General features: G+C 40.1%; 1 protein-coding gene across 1 annotated transcript; it reads right to left on the bottom strand.

The window, feature by feature from the left end:
• Positions 1–490: 490 nt before the first annotated feature.
• On the bottom strand, positions 491–18771 carry LOC144653386 (gamma-aminobutyric acid type B receptor subunit 1-like). The gene is made up of 16 exons (XM_078513366.1): positions 18300–18771; positions 12906–13043; positions 12441–12611; positions 11800–11901; positions 11638–11703; positions 9938–10132; positions 9016–9240; positions 8868–8931; positions 8647–8727; positions 7948–8098; positions 7308–7440; positions 6305–6412; positions 5776–5898; positions 4885–5217; positions 3491–4261; positions 491–2868 (listed from the first exon to the last, which is right to left on the bottom strand). Exons 1-16 carry the CDS (start codon positions 18543–18545, stop codon positions 1603–1605), a joined length of 4173 nt encoding a protein of 1390 aa, XP_078369492.1. The 5' UTR covers positions 18546–18771; the 3' UTR covers positions 491–1602.
• Positions 18772–20035: the final 1264 nt, after the last annotated feature.

Raw genomic sequence — 20035 nt, 5'->3', positions numbered from 1 at the left:
TTTCTACTTTAGTTCACGGGAACTGGGCACATCATTACCTGGGCTGAGCAGTCTCTTTACAGGCGGCGAGTGAGAGGAGGGGAGGGAGGGCAGGGGGACTGTAGACCCCCAAACAAACATTTTGAGGGGCTCAGCCTTCGCCCCCCCCCCCCCCCCCCCCCCACATACACACACACATTTCAGTGCCGAAAGTATCGTTAGCGCAGCATAAAATTAGTTTATCGAGATATTCCGTCTCGTGATCTTTTCACAAAACGTTTCATCAGGATCATGCTTGGCGAAGTAATATGGTTTAGGAATTTCAACAAAACTCCTCTCCCAACAACGTTACTAGGAGGGTCCGCAAACTGTTAGGATTATATTTGACATTGGCTGTAGCATCGGCGACTTCAGAGCGTAAATTTTCTGCCATCTGACGACTAAAAAAAATACCCAAAAAGCACCATGAAAACGCAGTTTTAGGGCAACTATAAAAAGCTCATAGAGCCTGAAAGAACGTAGCCTTTTTATTTGGACTTTCAGCACACTTCTCGGACAGTGGGTGGAACTTAAAATCCCTAGTGGTTCATAGAATTAGCCAACTTTATCCTCATTTTTACAAATTCTCTAAGAACCTCACCACTTGCAGCAGCTATGTATAAACACATTTACCCGTGCAATCTGTGCAATAGGCGTGGTTTTATATTATTTATAAAACTCAAGCAAGCAACCGTCTACGATCTCCTACCGGTATACGTTGGATCAATAGTGATCTAATCGGTTTGACATATAGAAAACTAAAATTGAAAAGCAGAGACCGATACAACGTAGAATGATATAATTAGTTTTGTACTACAATGGAGTTTACATTGGCTGTGTTTAAATTTATATGATATTAAATTTATTTCCGGTATTTCGTAAGATACCATTATCACCATATAAGTTTAAACACAGCCAATGCAAACTCCATTGTACCTGAAGAAGGCTGGTTTGGCCAGCCGAAATATAGTACAAAACAAATTCTATCATTCTCATTCTACGTTGTATCGGTCTCTGCTTTTCAATTTCAGTTTTATATTATTACATGCTTTACTTGCCTAGTTTGTAGGGCTCTCTATCGGCGGCAAAGCACAGATCTAGAACGCGCGCAGCAGAAGAGTGAGAAATTATTTTAATTTTTTTCCTCGACATGTTACTCTGGCAGTCTAGATCATCGAGCAAATAGCGATAAAAGAAAGCGGTAAAAATGGCCGCTCATTTTCGTGCGGCCATAATTTCCGCTTGCTTTTTTGGCCTTACCGCTCGACGATCTTTAAAAGAAAGTAGGTTATTTTTTAGTCTATGTTAGATCTGAGCTCAACGTAAAAAATTAAAGCAGTAAGAGTGAAATCAAATATCAATTGTTTAGGATTGTCATCGTGGTTTAATATAGTTCCTTTATTTAGTTGGTGAACTCCACCCAGGCCTGCAAGCAAGCTCTGTCAGGGGACGCGGGTGAGTGCTACTTTACCCCGGTAGGTCGCTAACCCGTAGGCCAACTCTGCCATTTTCTATCTTACATCTTGCCTTCAACGGTTATGGTTGAACGACAACTCGATAGCAACTCTGTCTTTTCACAATGGTTTAAACAAAGAATGTTTTCTCTATTCTGTCATTTTTCTTCTTATCTTTTTTCTTCTGTAGCTTTTTCTTATAAACCGGAACATCTTTAGCGCTTTCTCCGTTAGCAACAGGTTCCTTTGCTACAACACTCGCGTCATGTAAGACTGAATCATGTGTACTTGCTTCCAATGAACTCATCCTTCCTTCATCTTGACTTGCAGTAGTCTTGATTTCTATCAAGGGGAAGTTTATTTCTGAATTGTTTGCGGGTAGTTTGCTTTCTATCCTATCCGAACTTGGCAAATTGTCATTGTGATCAAGTACCGAATGTTTCAGCGGAGTTTGAATTCCTTCGCGCGTTGATTCAAGAACATAATCCAATTTTGTTACAAAAATCGGGCTATCCGGTTTTGCTGACGTTGACGTTGGCGTATCGACACCTGGTGCTTCATTATGATCACTTATGGTGGGGTCTCTTATGTGTTGATCAACCTTGACCTCTAAATGTTCACCGACTCCGTGAGGTTTACGTGCAGAGGTGCCATTTGGGACATCATTTCCAATAAGGTCTCCATTCTGGGGATAATTCGTAATCCCGAGAGCCTCATGCGCACTTTTCGCAATAAGGGACGTCAGATTGCAATTTGGATCGATTGTAGCATTATTAATATCACTCTCCGTTTGTTCTTTTGCATCTGGTGATGAGCAAACGTTGGTGCTTGCCACAACGTTATTTGTAGAGTCGCTCATTTCATTTATAGTTTTCTTTGTGGTCTTTAAGCCGTTTGAAGAGGGATTAAAAGTAAAAATAGGCTCTCCTGATTTGATATCACACATGCCTTCGTCCTCATCGCCGCTGAAACCTGCATTAGTTCTTTCACCAATATCAAAAGCTTCTTTCTCCGATTCGCATCCATCTATGTTATCTCTTCGAATTGTACCTGGGCTGATGGCAGGTTCCGATTCATTTGCTTCGGATTGTGGAGACTCTGGTCTACTCGCCTTGTCTGCGTCAGTAACCATTAGCGCTATCCCAGCTTTAGAGTCTCTAGTGCAGAGTCCCTGCCTCTTCCCCACGCCATCGAAACTGAACCTCTTCACTTTATCCTTTGCTAGAGGGCTAATCGGTGATTTTTTCTTCTCAACCAAGCCGCTTCCGTTTCGACCCCACTGCTGTAAGTCGCTGGATGACTGGGAGCGGCCTATGGGAGGGGGACGACTCAGGGAGGAGGGACCGAACGAGCCTGGTCTGCGGGCTCCAAGGTCAACACTGAGCAGCTGCTGAAGCTGTTGAGAGATGCAAAAGATTCCTTAATGTCAACACTGACATACAAGTTTTTAGACAAATGTATGGAAACCATGGTGATCAGTTGGTTAATTCTCGCCTACAGTAAGGTCTATTATGTATTGATAAAATTTCGAGAGGTGAGCTATTTTTTCACCTTTACAGATAAAGGTTTAAACAAACTTCGTGGTGACAAGTCTCTCCCCTCCGCAGAGGCTCCTTCAGTGGAAAAATGAAAAATGAAAATAGGGAGAGCGCGGGGGACTTTTCCCTTCCCAGTGTCCCCCGTGCGCTTTCGTTGCCATTCTCTCCAGGCTCCGCGCGCTTTCTTTTCACCTCTCCCCATACAAAAAAATAAGAGGCCTCTGCGGAGAAGTGTCCCTTAAATTGTGCACAGTACATGTATTTTGTGTGGTCCCCGGAATTAGTGGGTGGGGGAAGTGGCTAGTAGTGGTAATACAGTAAGAGATTTTGAAGGTGGGTAAAATAAGACAGCATAACCTTCCAGCTATCAATATGCACTGAAGAGCCTCGGAAAAAAAGTTTTCCGTAAGTGCTCCACCTATCCCTTCTTAAAAATTGCCCCAGTAGAACAAATAATTGTGAATTTCGACCTACTCTTACCTCTCTAAGATCTTTGGAAATCTTCCTATCTTCATTCTGTTTCCTATGTAAGCGAGGAGTGACGTCACACCATGCAGAATTCAAAATGCTGACTTCCCCTAACTGTCTCTTCAGCTCGGAATTTTCCTTCAACAGACGGGAAACCTTCTCAGCCTCATCGCTTGGCGCATTCTGTATGTTCAGCTCGACGATTTTCCTGTTCAACTGCGCGTTTTCATGCAACACTTTAGCCAGTTTACCAGCCTCGGAAATCCTCGCTTCCTGAAGCTTCCTGTGAAGATCTTTGTTCTCCGCCTTCAGGACCAGCAAGGGGTCGGCCAGCTCCGAAAACAACGCCCCAAGATCAAGCGATCGTCGTTGCAAGTAAGGCCCGGAGAACGAACTCGAGCGCCGTCTGCGTCTCTTTCGAACGCACATTTCTTGGTAGGTATGATACGTGACCGAACGTTTCCCTAGTTGCGGTCTTGGTGACGGCTTCGGAGTCGGTTGAGTGAAAGATTTTCCCTCTCTGCCATTATCAACAGGGTCGGCGATCCTGACGGTTAAATCCGGCGTATTGCTCTCTCCATGTTTAAACTTGATCGCTCGTATTTCATGCTTTAGCGAGGCTATCTCTTCCTGGAGTCTTGTGACCACGTTCGGATCACTCACGGACTGCGTGGATTTTATGGATCCGTTATTTGACTCCCTGGTGCTGTCTGTAGTACCTCGCATGGCGGATAAATTATGAAGTCGCATTCGCTCCTCAACATTATTTTTGAGCTTGATGATCTACGGTAAAAACAACAGAAGGGTTATTTAATAGGCCTACTTCTACTAATTCAAGTGATTCTCTTGCATACAGAGACAAAATAGTCTTAAAATACTGAACGCGCATATGATAACGCGATAACAATACAAACAAGACGGCAAGAGTCCCTCAGAGACGGAATTCATTTCTTTCGATTGGCGTTGCCCTAGCAGAGAAAGGTTCACAAAGACACAGTAAATAAAGCCTCAACGGATCTATTTATTTAAGAGGCAGCGTGGCCGAATGATTGTGGGCGCAGGGTTGTAGTCCGCAGGCCCCGGGTTCAAGCCCTCCACCCTGCTACCAGCTGAATTTGTTCTCGGTCGTCCCGAGTTCAACTCATCGGTCTGCCTCCTGCCAATTGGGAATTTGAATCACGCAATATTTATTTGAATTATTTTTTCCCCCTGTTTGAGTGGCCTGCCTGTAAACTAGCTGTCACGAAGCTAAGTGCATGACCACTCTAATCATAAACTTACATTCTCCTACATAGATACTCCACCATACCACCGCCCGACCCACCGCCCCACCCTCACCCTACCTCACAACAGCAACTGCAGAATCGTGCACCCAATTACCTACTTGCATATAAAATATCGCTCACCTTTGGTACAAACAGTAAGCACAACGTCACTGTCGTAGGAAGGAGCAAGAAAAACGACAGACACGCCACTAACGCGTCCGCGTGCCCATCGATCAGGAAGGCCAGCGGTATACCCACTATAACGCACAGTACTATGTTGTATATGCTCATGCACACGAAACGCGAGTCATTGAGCGAGTGGACTTTGGCCTTGCGCGTGACCCACGCGATGAAGCAGCCAATCAGCAGTAAGAGGGCTTTGTAACCAAGCAGAATGTACAGCCACGTGGTGTAGTAAGCGGAAGAACAGTGCTGATGCTGTGGAATAATCCTTAGATGTGGTTCATCTCTTACCTACGAGAAAAAATTATCATCTTCAGTGTATACTTGTGTAGCAACTTATTGTTCATTTAAATGCTGGCCCTCTCTCTGTCACGCAACGTCACGCTGTTGGGAGAGAGCGCAGTATTGTGTGACAGAAAGGGCCAAAACTGGACTACCGGTAACTTAGCAAAGAACTACAGGGAAAATTCTCAGGTTTTCTGATCTAACACATTCTAACCTTTTAAGGTTATATAATCACAACGCACATGGAACTCTAGTCAAATGTCCACCCTCCCGGTAGATTAACTACTTGGTGATGATCCCTTACATTAAGTAAACAACGCGTATTTCTGGTTGTTGCCATCACAGTTCTAACGACTAAGCTGGATATCGTAACCCCTCATCATGTCTTGATCGATCTCAAAATAAATTCTCTTTGCAGAAATCCATAAATTTATCTCCAAACTAGTTGGAAGAATCTGGACGCAATTCCCCTTGTGGTCATTTTCCATTTTTCCATAACCCACATTGCTTGGCTCTGTATTGTTAGTATCGGGAAAATTTAGCTACTGATCTCTATTCACTGACCTGTGACTGTAAATCAGTTGTTATTATCTCAGGTGTATCAACTCCAATCCACAGTGACATCACCAAGATGTCAACAAACACCAGAATCACCATAACGCCTAGAAGTTCCTTATACTTGAATACCTAAACAAACGGGAAGTTTGAGTATTAAGGCCGGATCAAACTAAGAAGCAAGTAGACGCAAGTTAAAAGAACGCAAGTCATCGCAAGTAAAGGCCTGGTAACACGAGGAAATATGTTTCCAGAAGCATTCGTAGCGCGTGCATGTTTTCTTATGTTTCCCAGTTTTGCCATACGGGAAGCGTTGTTTCCATCGTCAATTTTTGTCTCCAAGAAGCAAAAGTTACTTCTGCTACACCACAGAAACATTCCGTTTTTCCGCGCGGCATAAAACCATTGCAAAACGATACTTTCCTGCAATACTGTCAAAACATTAAGAGGTTTCGTCTGATTTGAAACAAGAGTTTGTGTTTGACAGAAACATCCAAAACAATACTAAATTAGCTATACGGCAAAGCTGCTAATATACCTTTCGTTTGGGTTTAACATTGTTGAAGATCTGATAGACTCGCCACATCTTTGAAAACATTCCACCGACCGCTAAACTGTAGCCAATAGACAACAGATAACCTCGGGCCTGAAAAGACAAGACATAGTTTAGCATGTTAACAGTAAAGTGTGTTTTATTGGTATTGTACAGAAAATAAAGTGTTCTCTGAACCATTCACTGTAGCAAGAAGATTATGGAATAAATCAGTGAAGATCAGAGTTGTGTGCGGGGAAAAAACGCGTGCGCCAGGTTCGGTTGCTCTTGCACCTGATTGGACGAGAGGAAACTGACATCTTTGCTGTGATTGGTTAGTGCACGTTGAGTTCAGCAAATGGACGTCGAGATAGTGTGTCGCTTGATACTTCGTATAAGCCACACAAAAACAACTGAAAGTCGGAAAAAACTTACACGCGCAGTTACCGAAAGCAGTTTCTGTTAACACAAACTCACAGTCATAACCACTTTCAAAAGAATTGTCTGCGAGGATTAATAAAGCAACTCTTATTTACCCCAAATTTCCTCGAGGATTTTTTAAGTTGGAGGTTTTCGTCATGACGAGTGCACATATAGCAAAATGCTACGAATGCTGAAGTGACAACATTTGGATACCGTAGAATTCCGGTTATAAGCCCTGGGCTTATACAACTTCGTAAGGGGTTTTCGGTGGGTTTTTAAGCGAGGGGCTTATATCCGGGAGGGCTTATAAGCGGAATGAAAAAAACGTTTCGAAACGAACCACGGGAGTGTTAATGGAAAAACGTTTTTTTCGTTAAAAACGCATAATAAAGCAACATTTAGCCCTATTTAGTACTGTCGTCCGGTAGAGGGGGGCTTATATCTGGGGGGGCTTATAATCGGATGTATTTTTTTGTTTCCAGGATGATGGGCCTATAACCGGGGGGGGGGGGGGGCTTATAACCGGAATTTTACGGTATATCACTAAACTAAAGTGTTTCAATGGAAGTCGTCATGGTAACCTCACCATGCATAGTCCTGCTAGCGAACTTGTACCCACATGTTTGCCATCAATGGCGACCATATACACAGATACGTAGATCAACACACATCCAAGAATGATCAGGTTATTCAGGTTCGGACTTGATAGCTTGATAAAGCTGAAATGAATGTAAACAGATCGATACTTAAATCATAATCAAGCGAATAGAATGTTATTTAGATCGCAGGAATTAGGAAACCCGACAGCAATGAATTTATTTTGTTGAGCAGTATTCGACAAATGACTGGAACCTATTAGGAAGAGAGAATGACTAACGATGGCGAGAAATGATTCTAAAATGAACGAACTTTGGAAACGTGGAAATCCCCGTTCTCCTTTTCCATAAAAACTGATTTGCAAAATATGTTGTTGCAAATCGACCCCTTTTAGAAATAACTTTCTTTAGGTAGTTCTATTTCATTAATTTTTTTTTAGAATAATAAAGCAGTTTCTCATGCTCGAGAGTGCTGTGAGCTTTGTGGACTTGCTTCAGCATTTTCAGGAAAAAATGTTTTTACTTATCCACAAGGAGAGGTATTTAGTCTAGGGAACCGTGAATAAACTGTGAGCCTGCAGTTTTCGTCTCGAAGTTGCTAAGTATCAGAGTGTCAGTCAGCGGACTCACCTGTGCTTTCGTCGTACAATGTTAAATCTCAAGAAGAACAGCGCTAGGATAATGCCAGCGCTAGCCAAAATAACGATGACGCAAAACAGCGGCGTAGAAACATACTGCACCTCATATACGGTAACTTTGCCATCCGTTGGGGGTGAGCCACCTTTAAATAAAAACAATAAAAGAAAAAACAGTTTGCTTCACAAAGACGTGCGTACTTACATAAATTTGTTTCTTTTTTTGAGAATTCTGTGGTACATCAAGACATTATTCCCTCGTTGTGGTGTTTCTGTATAATTTTCGTTACCCATTTGGTTTATAATGTTGTAACGATAAGCCTGACGCAGATCAGCCTTAACAAAATAAAGAATTAAGACTAGTAAATCTGCTAAACGTGTGGGAGGCGCGGTGGTCTAATGGTTAGCGCGATGGATTCCAGGTCATTCCAGATCAAGCAGTCCGGGTTTAAGCCCTGGCTGGAAAGATCGTGTCGTGTTCTTGGACAAGACACTTTACTCTTGCGGTGCCTCTCTTCACTCAGGTGTAAAAATCAGTGCGAATCATTTTGTTAGGACAATCTGACAAAATACTGGCGGTGGGGAAACTCTAGCCGCTTCTTGCTGGAGCTACCTGTTTCTACTAAATCTTAGGATTACAACAGAATTTACCATTACAGCTGAAATCTCTCAAAGTTAACTGAACATGGAATACCTTGCCACAGCACTTTAGCGCCGCTGAATTCAATTTTGTCGCTGTCAGGAAAATATATTCCCACTACCACTGGCTTGCCACCTGTTTAGAAGAGAAAAGAAAACCAGTATTAAATACGCATGAATATAGGGGTTAGACGATCAGTTAAGAATAAGAAGCAATGGTTTGTTCAGAAATTAACATGGTAACATGAGTCGCGCGCACGCGGAAGAAAGACTTACCCTGCATTTGCTTTATGCAAGCAGGCCTTGTTCTTTCGCCCGTGTCTGAAAACTTTATTGTTCCCTGTAAAAATCAAATTAATCGAGTAATTTATGTTGAAGTCAGACTGCCACCTTTTAGAACATTTGCAATTTCTTTATATAATACCGTTATTCCTTGGAATTCCAACTTTTCCAACGTCCGTTTGAGAATTTGTACCATACTGCTGTCTTTGTAGGTGAAGTCCGCTAAAGATTTGTTCATCGTGGTCTTGATCTGCTGCATGGAGTTGTTAAGTGTCAGAGCTATAGTCCATACTGAGTCAAATACAAACGGCACGTAAAGGTCGGAGTTGTTCTGACTAACATGGGTCTGTAGGAATTCTTCAGACGTCTGAAAATGGACAAAGAAAAAAAAAACATTTTCATGTATTTTTCCCCGGTTTCTGACGTATGAAGTGACTATGTTGAGGTCCTTTGCATGGGATGTTAGTTCATTGCAGGGCTACCCCCCCCACTACTCCCTGGTTAGTTAGCCACTCTTTTCCCAACAGTGCGCTGATACCCATCTTTTTCCGGTTGAAAATTTCTTTTACTAACTAGATTACATCACTTGATTTACAATACTGTGATAATAATTACTAAAACTAGAGAGAGAATATAAATATATAACAATACATTACAGTACCTTACGCTATATGTGTTGCATCAGCTACAGAGGCACTAGTTTTGTGTTACCTTTTGTGTTTATTTACAATAATGTTACAGGAAAACTTTTCTTACATTATGAGCTGATTCTCAATTTTGATTGACAATTAGACAACGAATCCAAATCTCCTATTAGCAGTCAAATAGTCAACCAAGCGCAGCCAAGTTCAGGATGACATAAACTGAAGAATAAAACCTCCGTTTATATGTTTTTATAATCGGATAAAGATCATAGCACGTCTTTCGCTCCCTCGTATGCCTGCTCTCTCTAATTATAAGCATAGAGAAAGCGAAATAGCGTGGCTACAACCTCAATCAGAGCATAAGACTTTTAAGGAGTCTGATATTGTAACTGATAAAGATAACATTCTAAAAGGGCTTACCATTCCCGATACTGTAGGTAGCTTGTTTGAAACAATTCTGGCGCTCTCAATAGAGAAGTATCCTTCTGTTGCCTTTCTCATCTGCTCCTCCGTGCAGTCAACTTCGTCATCTTTGACAAGCCACCATTTCTTGTTGTCGTACCAGTCTATTAACAGCCACATGTAATGCTTTCCGTACATCCCTTGTTTGTAAGCCTATAAACAGAGAGTAGTCTATGTTATGTACTATCAGAAGCGTTATTTAAATAAGTAAAGTACTACGGGAAACGTTCTATCGACTGAGAAAGTCGAAAGGAAACCTTATCTCCAGGATTTCACGAAAAAATGTCATTACAGTGGCAATTTTTCTTTTTGCTAAACTTCCTCTTAGTAATGTTTTTGCACTTAAAATGCAATGTGTGCCATGTATTGTAAGTTACGTTATGGGACTGTATGGCGGTATGAAATAAATGTCAGGTTATATATAAATAAAACTGAGAAAGTCCGAGATTAAAAATCGCCCCAAAATTAGTTATTGGTTTCTTATATTAGAAAATTGTAAAATGTTGAGGACAGTTTTGAAAGTGAGAGCTTTATAATTAGTCTAGAGAACAACCCGCCCCATGACCAATTCTGACCAATGACACGACAGAAAATCTCGATGATTTGGTAAGTGCAGAATGCAATATGGAACAATTGAAAGTATGATGTTTTATATATGTTCGTGTTTATTTGCTTTATTTTACTTTCGGAAAAACTGTTCACAGGCTACTTGTACTCTTTCCCAGGTGTTCCTTACGCTAATCTTTGCAAACGTAACACGACACTTTTGTTCGTTTGTAACAAAATACTTTTGTCTTCCTTGAAAATGCGATAACATGAAACTTTTGTTTTTTGTTTGTTTTACGGCGGCATCGATGACATTTGTTTAATTTAATTAAGTTACGGTTTAGACTGCACGAAAGACGATTCTCAAAAACTAAAGAAACAAATCTAATCAATAAACATCTTTTTCGACAGGTTTTTTAAAACGCAGTACAGCTAGGATATTTGTTTCCTGGTTATCAGGTGTTCACGCCGAAAATCCCGGTGCAAGTTTTTGCATACCTAATTACGAAAGCGCTGTGAAAGTCTCAAAATCTAATTTAATTAATTTGCGGTTTTTACTTGGCGCCACGAAGTCTGCAGGAATCCTACCACAAACACGCAATACAAGCGATGTTCATGAGAGTTCCAGCAAAAAATGTAGACTAAACTGCGCATGCGTTTGGCGTAAAGAACGTTGCCCTAGAACGTTGAGTAGTACCACAAGGAGAGCAAAGGGTTTTCTGAAACAAATATATACGTTTGAGATCTTCATATGAAAGTAACGTAGATGTGCTCCAGGTTTTACCTAGGGGTACGGTCAGGTGCTCCCCACCCCCACCCCCTCCACAAGGAATAATTAATTAATTGATATTAATTAATTAATTGCCGATTAAAAGTTTACACCATAGTGCTTTAGCGCTTGAGGGGTTTAGGGGTTTATCACACGACTGCCCACCAAACCATCACAAAAGTGCATTCTGCACTAAAAATCATGCGGTGTGAACGAAAGTCATTGGCGGACGGCTTTAGTGGCATCAACATCAGAATGCTGTCTCAGGCTTACCGCGTCAGCATCAAAGAACAAGAATGGAACGCGCGAAAAAGAAGCAGTCAATGAATGGAACATTGGTTACCTCACAAAACACTTTTCGAGCCTTGTCTTCATAAAACATTCCAACTATGATACGGGCGTCATTCTTCTGTTGAAAGTAAAATAAGTTCGATATAAAAACCTTTTCGCAATGTCAAAAAGATACCTTGATAAGCAGACCAGACAGTTATGTTCAAAAATTAACCTTGAGTTTTTCAACTTGCGTCTTAGGATCATTATTGAACAACTCCGTGGCTATCAGCTCAAAGTCGTTGTTTATTAGATTTTCTTGAAAAATATCCATCGCCTGAAAAAAATCAGAAGTGAATAAACTGGTTTAATACGTGGGCAAAAGTATTCATCGGCGAGGCCAGGCCGGGAGCGCATGAGCCGGAGAGTGATTCAGTGTAGAGTCCAACAACGTCCAACTCGAGTTATTTTTAGATAAATAAAATCATCACCAGTGCACCACCCGCGGCGAGACCAATGCTTGCGAACAACTTTTCAAACTCGTTAATAATTCCTCAAGTTGAAACAAAGAAAATCATAACCGTGAAGGAGGTTTGGATACCCGGCCTTAATTAGCATAGATTTTTACGATTTTATTTCTCCGTTTAAGCCGTAGGTTTTGTTTCGATTGAGATGAGATATCAAAAATACTCCGCTGCGCATCGTATTTTCAACTCTCTTCTCGGTGTTTGGATATCCCTATGGAACACTGTCTCTTGTGTTTGACATATTATTTCAAATTCAGAATACAAACATTGGAAGACTTGCTCTTTGCGATAAAGTTTGTAGAGTGAATAGCATAGAAGGAAGAAAAGGGGGATATTTCTGGCACGTTACCTCATCAAATACGTAATCATTTTGTCGTATGGTAGCAATTCTGTTCCATTTAAAGTATTTCAGGAAAGCCATTCTTGCGTTGTTGTGCGCGGAGTCTGGTGGCACCATGTTAAATAACAGAGGATATTTCTCCTTATTGGACAGATCTGAGGCAGTGGAGGCGTATGACACCTGTCAGTCAAAATCAGAATATTAATACTTAAGCCATTAAATTTAAGGGGCACCGTCATTTATTGTTGAGCATTTGAGAGGTTAAAAACAACCTAAATCACAGGGAAATAGAGAATGATAGTTTAGATTTTTTGAATAGTACTAGGAAAATCAATGTATACAATCGCTTTGTAGCAAAGTTTTCTTTCAGAATTTACTTATTGTTACAGTTTCTATCCTGTAAACGTGAGGAAGTGTTTTCTCCATTCATCACATTTCTGGGCAAATACCAAGATTACTCATTTTAATATTCACCTGTAAAAAGTTCCAGAGTTTCCCAATCTGTGCTGTTGCTCGAGTTACCGATGAGCACGCAGCTCCTAGGAGCATTATCATTGGGGGCCTGTTGTACAGGGACTCAAACAGCGCATTCGTCGCATGTCCTGGATCACACTAAAGTAAATAGGATAAAGAAATTGGAAATAAAAGAAAGTAATTGACTGCAGTTTGCAAGCGATAAACAAATTTTTTCGAGTGTTTAAGACATGATAGCAATTAAGTGGGACTAATGGTCACTAATATCCGCGTACGTTGAGGCTCAACGATCGTCGCTCACCAAAGATGCCCGGCACTGCAGTTACATGTGTTTTTTTTTTTTTTTTTTCTCACTAGAGATAAGGAATTGCCCTGAAGTTTTCATTTGCACCATAAAACGACGATAACAGTTGATATCTGCCAAAGAATGAACTAAGAAGCACTAGAAAAATAACACAGTCGGTTTTCAATCAGTGTGACCTGTTGTAGGAAAACTAAGTAAAGGAAAAATCTCTGCAGGGAAAGACCCGCGCGGATCTTCAAATGAGTTTTGTTGTATGGTGCATAAAAGCACATTCCAGCGATATTAAATGTAACTCTCTTCATTTTGTCTCTTGGTGTTGCGGAAGGGCTAATTTAAATTTTTCATCATAGCAACCGTTATTTGAGTCGCTAACAATACGTCGTCAAAAACAGACAGAGAACGAACGATATGTGCGCTTGCCGAGAAATTGTTTTTACGACAATGGGTCGCGTGTGATGTACCATATGTTTATATCAAGTCACCCTACAAACTCTAACGGCATGACCCCACCAATTTTTAAGACCGAAACTGGCCTAGTTCTGACGGAAATAGATCGTCAATTTTAGACGAAAAAAAAGGGGAATCCAATAGAGTAATTTACCGAATCAAATTAAGACAAGCAATATGCCACCAACAATTAAAGATATTTCACCAAAAGGAACAGCAAAGAACACACATTTCGATATAGTACACCAGCGACACGGGAGCCTGCCCCCTGGCAAGCAGCGCAGGGCGGCGCGTGCCTCAATTATCACGAACACAAAGCCTTGAGAATTTATATTAAAAGCGTAGTTTCTAAACATAGAATATTAGTGCAGTTCTCTTATAACTGTCTGTCGCAATTCTGAGCCAAACTACCCAAAGTAAACGCAAATATAAATGCAGTAAAGCAATAGCAACTCGAAGCAGAAATTATGCAATCCTTTTCAAGCGTGGGAAAACATGCAACCCGTGGCTACCCGCGCCAAGGGCTATGACATATGCACCAAAACGCCGCAAAACCAAACCAAAATGAACTTAATTTTTTCGGCCGTCAATTAAAAACCGGTCTGTTAAACTGAAAATAATTTGATAAGGCAAATTGAAAACCGCTCTATTTTGATTTTCCGGCAGGAAAATTTTAAACATGCTGACTCATTCAATTCAACCGTCGCGTGATTTTTCTAATAACAATGAGAAGAAAAGATTACATTCCTTCGCTAATGGTTTGTTAATCGCTCCGTAAAATGGCTTAAATTAGAAACCTCATGCCGCCAACGTCAGGTCTCAGCTAATTAAACTTTTACCTTTGTCTTGCGTTTAACGTAAAAGGCATAAACTGCGCCTATTATAAGAAATGAATTTTGTTGCTAAGAAATTTAAACAGTACAGTTTTTGCCTCAATCTTTGTGCGGCCGGTTCAGTTGATGAAACTATCTTGTTGAGTTCTCAGAAAAGATTATCGTGCTAAGCTCAAAACCAGTTATAACCCGAGGCAACAATTAACTTGTGACAAGAAAAGCTCTTTCATATTGTAAAATATTGTACGTCAAACCCATTTTTCCGCGTTCATAAAAAAAACTGATCTAAGATTAATTTCGTCAATTGCTTTGGCTTGCTTAATAGTCGACGCTACACGGCTAAACCCTTCATCTCGACAACACAGGAAGAGAAAAATTTAATAAACCAATCAATGCACGCCTGTATTAAAGGCTGTCAAATATTTATAATAAAACAATGTATTACTATCGACAAGTAATAACACCGCGATGAGAGACATAGAGTTCCGACAATAAAATTAGGAGCTTAATAAAGTGGCAAAAATTATCAACCTGTGCTGAGTTAAGAAAACGTTTCATCACATTTTTGCCGTATATATAATTTTGATGAAAGTTATATCTAAGGTGGATTATTTGTGCTATACAAATTCAAAACTTAGAAATTAAAGGATTGTAGGACACTAAATCAATTTTCCATACTAATATTAAAGCCGGCTTCCAGAACTGTGATTTCCAAAGTTCAAGTGACATTTTAAACATCGAACTAACTTGCATTAAAATGCTAATTATCTTGATTGGCTAAAGAAAAGGCGTGCTAACGGACACATTTAATGTCTAGATAATTCTCTTTGTCGAGGAAATGGCACGTTTGAGGCTTTTCAAGTGTTCTGCCACTTTGAATTTTTAGACATTTAACATAAGTCACAAGTTGTGACCTAAATAGGAGTATAGCTAACTGTCGTGGGTCGTGGGTGGAAGTCGTGGGTCGTGGGTGTGGGTAAAGTCGTGGGTGTGGGTAAAAGTCGTGGGTAACAAAAAATACTAAAATAAAAAAAAATCCTGAACTAAAATTTGTGTCAAAATAGTTCGTTCATGGCTAGTCTGATCGCCTTTCTTCCTTCCCATCATCCTTCGCTTCTTGCAATTTTCGCATAAAAGACGACTGGGGACGAGTCAGAGTCTGATGCAGAGTGCTTAACGAACCTGTTGGGATGTCTGTAAAACAAGGAACACCGCGAAACACAACTGGAACACCAATTTCTTTAAACGCAGATAAAGTTTTATCAAAGTATTAAATAAGTATTATGAAATGGAGCATGATCAGTGCTTAATTAGAAGTTTGCGATCAGATCAATCGCTCACAATTCAAATGGACTAAAACTGAAGATCTCCGGTAATATTAACGAAAAGTTCCGAAGTCGTCCGAAGTCGCAACATTTACAAGGACTCTTCTCTGAGAAAAAAACAGCGGAAGAAAGGAGTCATAAATACAATATTTACATAGAAGTTATATTAAATTTCATTTTATTCCGAGCTGCGATTAGCATTTCGTCCTTGCACACTTCCCCCAAACCACGAACACCCCGAAACATCCCTGCAACCCTTTCGTTAAGCGTCGCTCAAGATGGCAGCCCATAGCCCACGTTTTACACCTCAGTCCGTGATTCTTATTAACCAATTTAACCAATCAATTTTAATAATATTACTACTACGTGCTCGTTATAGAAATAAGCACAATAATTTGGAAGAGGTAGACGCAAAATTATATGCAGTGCGTCGGGTGACGGTTTAATAAGAAAGCTTTCGTAAAAGGTCTCACGTTAAGCGGCGCCATTCTAAGTATGTAATAGATTGTAGTGGAAATGTTGGCTGCAACATTTCCGAGTCCGAATCGCACATCTTGTCGCTTTGGCCAACAAGCGAAGCCATTACATCGGTTTTATTAGTAAACCAACCAGTCGAAACCAGAAGCGACGCGTCCTTTTGTTGTTTTGTAATTTCCCACGGAAAAAATGCCGCTCAGTCTGCAACGCACAATGTCACGCAATACTTTTAAGTCACCGTTCTTGTGGGATGGGAGAGTGTGCGAGCACGAAATGCTAATCGAAACTCAGAATAAAATGGAATTTTATATTAATTGCCATGTGAATGTTGTATTTATGACTCTTTCCTTCCGCTGTTCTTTTCTCTGACAAGAGGCTTCGTAAATGTTGGGACTTCAGACGGCTTCGGAACTTTTTGTAAATATTACCGGAGATCTTCAGTTTGAGTCCACTTGTGAGCGATCAATCTGATCGCAAACTTCTAAGCACTGATCATGCCCCATTTCATAATACTTATTTCTTTAATATTTTACTTTATTTTAAATGTTTAAATTTATTTAAATTTTATAACACCGTTTTGTTTATCTGCGTTTAAAAAAAATTGTGTTCCAGGTGTGTTTCGCGGTTTTCCTTATTTTACAGACATCCCAACAAGTTCGTTAAGCACTCTACATCAGACTAGCCATGAACGAACTATTTTGTTACAAATTTTAGTTCAGTATTTTTTTTTATTTTAGTATTTTTTGTTACCCACGACTTTTACCCACACCCACGACTTTACCCACACCCACGACCCACGACTTCCACCCACGACCCACGACCCACGACAGTTAGCTATACTCCCTAAATAGTTTGTAAAAGAATTTAAGGAATCCCAAGTAAAAACGCAAACGACAAAACACTTCTAGCTTAGCATCAAATATCAGTTATTAAATAGCAGTGATAAACTGTAAGGAACAAATCGAGCGTGTTTTTTCAAGTATTTTAACTGTTTTTACGTCACCTGAACAACGACATGAAGTCAAGAATTGCATGATGAAATTTTCACCACGGTTGATTTGAAACTTTTGTGCATGGATGACGCGTGTTTGGTGACCCTATTATCAAATCTAAACGTGACTGAATTTAATGCAGGAAAGTAAGAGGAAAGGCAAACAAAACAGAAGTGATATCCGAAAAACTCCTACCACAACGAAAATTGCGGTCACGTTTTGTTTACAGTTCAAAAATAAGAAAGATATTACGTTGCCAAGTATTCAATAATGGAATGTTATAAAACAAAGTTTCTTCTCGTTAAACAGTTTAAATCTATTCTAAAGTTTTTCTGTTGTGTGATTTTAGATTGTTGTGGTGTCATCAGCTTTGGAAATTACTTGATCATAGTTGAACTTATTATGTTTTGAAATGTGTTAAGAAGATTTAACCACAAAGCTGCGGTTTTGTGCGATAACGAAGGTCAACGAACAAACTCACGTTTTCAGTTTTGTTCACAGTCACAGAGCACGATTCCCGCTGATCACGCACTTACGATTTTCCCTTTGTACTTTTGTTTCTAATGTACTCGCATTATCTCGGCAAGCTGAATTCCTTTGAATGGAATAATACTTGTTTGTTTTCATGTCGATAATCGAAGGTATTTGCACTAAACAAAACGTATACGCAGTGAAACATTTGTGACTTTAAACATCAATTTCGCTCCGATCATTTTGCAAGTGACTTTGAAGGAGTTTAAAAGTACAAAGAAACCACATCACTCCGAAATGTTTAGCTTCTACCCGCATAGGCTGTCAGCATTGTAATGTAGAATGTCACTAAAGGTCAGAGTATACTTTTCACAGTACTCGAGGAATTGTAAATGATTTTAGAAAGCGCGCGGGATTCAATACCGGCAATATTAAAGTTGCAATGTAGCGAAATTCTAGTTTTGTCGGTTTGAAAATCGCGAAATTATAGTTGTTTCTTGCGCAATTATAGCGTCATTAAACTGAACAAGAATGCAGTTAAATACCTGTGTGTCATTCCAGATGAGTTGAAGTCGGTAGCCGGGGAGTATGTCAGCTCGTTTATTCACCATATCAATCGCGAGTTTACTGGCTGGAAGCAGTGATTTTCCCGCCGAGGCAACTGAAGAACCACTCATAGGAAACAGACCTCCTATGTGAAGTGTACTCACCGCGTATATCAATGGCGAATTGGCAGCGAAATACACAGAGAAAAAGCATACAGCGTTAACAGATGGCCAAAAGTGTATCATTTTGTGCCCTTGCTAGGATTATCCGCGCTCAAGAACGCTATTAAAACGTATTTTTCGGTTGAATTCCAGGGTGTTTCAGTGTCACTCAACTACGCGTGGATTCTTGAGAAGAAATTGTCTCTACGATGGCTACAAAAACATTTAAAACTTCTTGAGCGCTAAAAGCTCTGTGTTTACGTAGGAAATGCATGAGTAATCACTTGTTGAAGTGACTCTCAAAATAGTTTGTGTGTTTTCCTTGGCTTGAGGTCGAAGCGCAATTTACATACGTTCAGCCAATCAACATACTCCGTATGCGATAATTCAACGCATCAAGAACGATAAAAGAATTTTTTTAGATGTATGACTGTCATTAAGTCTGATAATTTCAGATAAACTAGAAACAAATATTTTTCATCCGATTAAGTATAAAAGTCTGATAAAAATTCAGGTCTTTAAAAGCAGTAATGTGTTCACGAAATTTAATCATGGCAACACCGAATAAAGACCTTTTGATCAACTATTTCCTTTATTGTTTGCCTTGTTATGTCAAACTAATTCCCTGGTAGTTTATTGAGAATCTGGCTCAATAAATCAAGATTTAATACAAATTTTTGGACGTTAAGGTCAAGTAAAGCGAAGCTGGCCAAACAAACTTTTCGCTAGTTCGGTGTCAAACAAAAGGGGACTACAGCCAAAAAGGATTATTACAGCAGTCCTCTTTCAAAGCCGAAAGCGTGGTTAATCTAATGAAAACATTGTTATCTATTTGCATTCCCGCATTTGGTTCTGTTTGTGAAATCTGATAATTCTCTGATGCGCAACAAATGATTATGCGAAATCTCTAGAAGTTCTTACACCCTCTGGCCTACAATCAAACTCTTACCAACTTAGTGGGCGCGCCGGCGACCAGTCAGATTTTTCGTTTAGACTAAAATCTTTGTCATCGCGTTACATTTGTGTAAGTTCTGACTCCAATGTAAACATGTTTAAATCATGAAAAGCTTGTGTTTACTTGCAACAAAAGAAAATAATTTTGATTTCGAATCTTCGTGGAGGTCTTTTAAACAAAATGCAGTCAGCAAAAGTTCGCATGAAGCAATCTAGAGATCGTCACAGCTTGGTTTTGCACGCAGGCAACGCCTCTGGGTGATCTCGTTCAGTTTATCGTACTCATTTCCAAACTCCCAAGGATTGAAGTAGACATCTAGAGGGCTACAGTGCGTATTTGTTTAGATATTCATTCATATAACAGTAATGGAGTATTCCTTCCCAGGGACGGATCCAGGAATTTTTGATTGGGGTCCAAACTTTGATTCAGAAAACTCTGTCGAAACGTTTTGCGGCAAATTACTTCTGGCATTTAATAGAACAACAACCATTGCTCAAAAAAAATATTCGAAGAACCTCACCTAATATCATACAAAAGCGGTAGTTGGTCTCTCAAAGATATACTTGTGAGATCAAACTGAAAATGACTAATACACGTACGTGAGAGTCCTGTAGGCTTG

The sequence above is a fragment of the Oculina patagonica genome, chromosome 5 (genome assembly GCF_052425735.1).
Source record: "Oculina patagonica isolate OP01 chromosome 5, crgOcupat, whole genome shotgun sequence".
In the NCBI taxonomy this organism is placed as follows: Eukaryota; Metazoa; Cnidaria; class Anthozoa; order Scleractinia; family Oculinidae; genus Oculina; species Oculina patagonica.
Note: the sequence above shows the minus strand (reverse complement) of the source record. Positions and strands in the feature narration are given on the sequence as shown.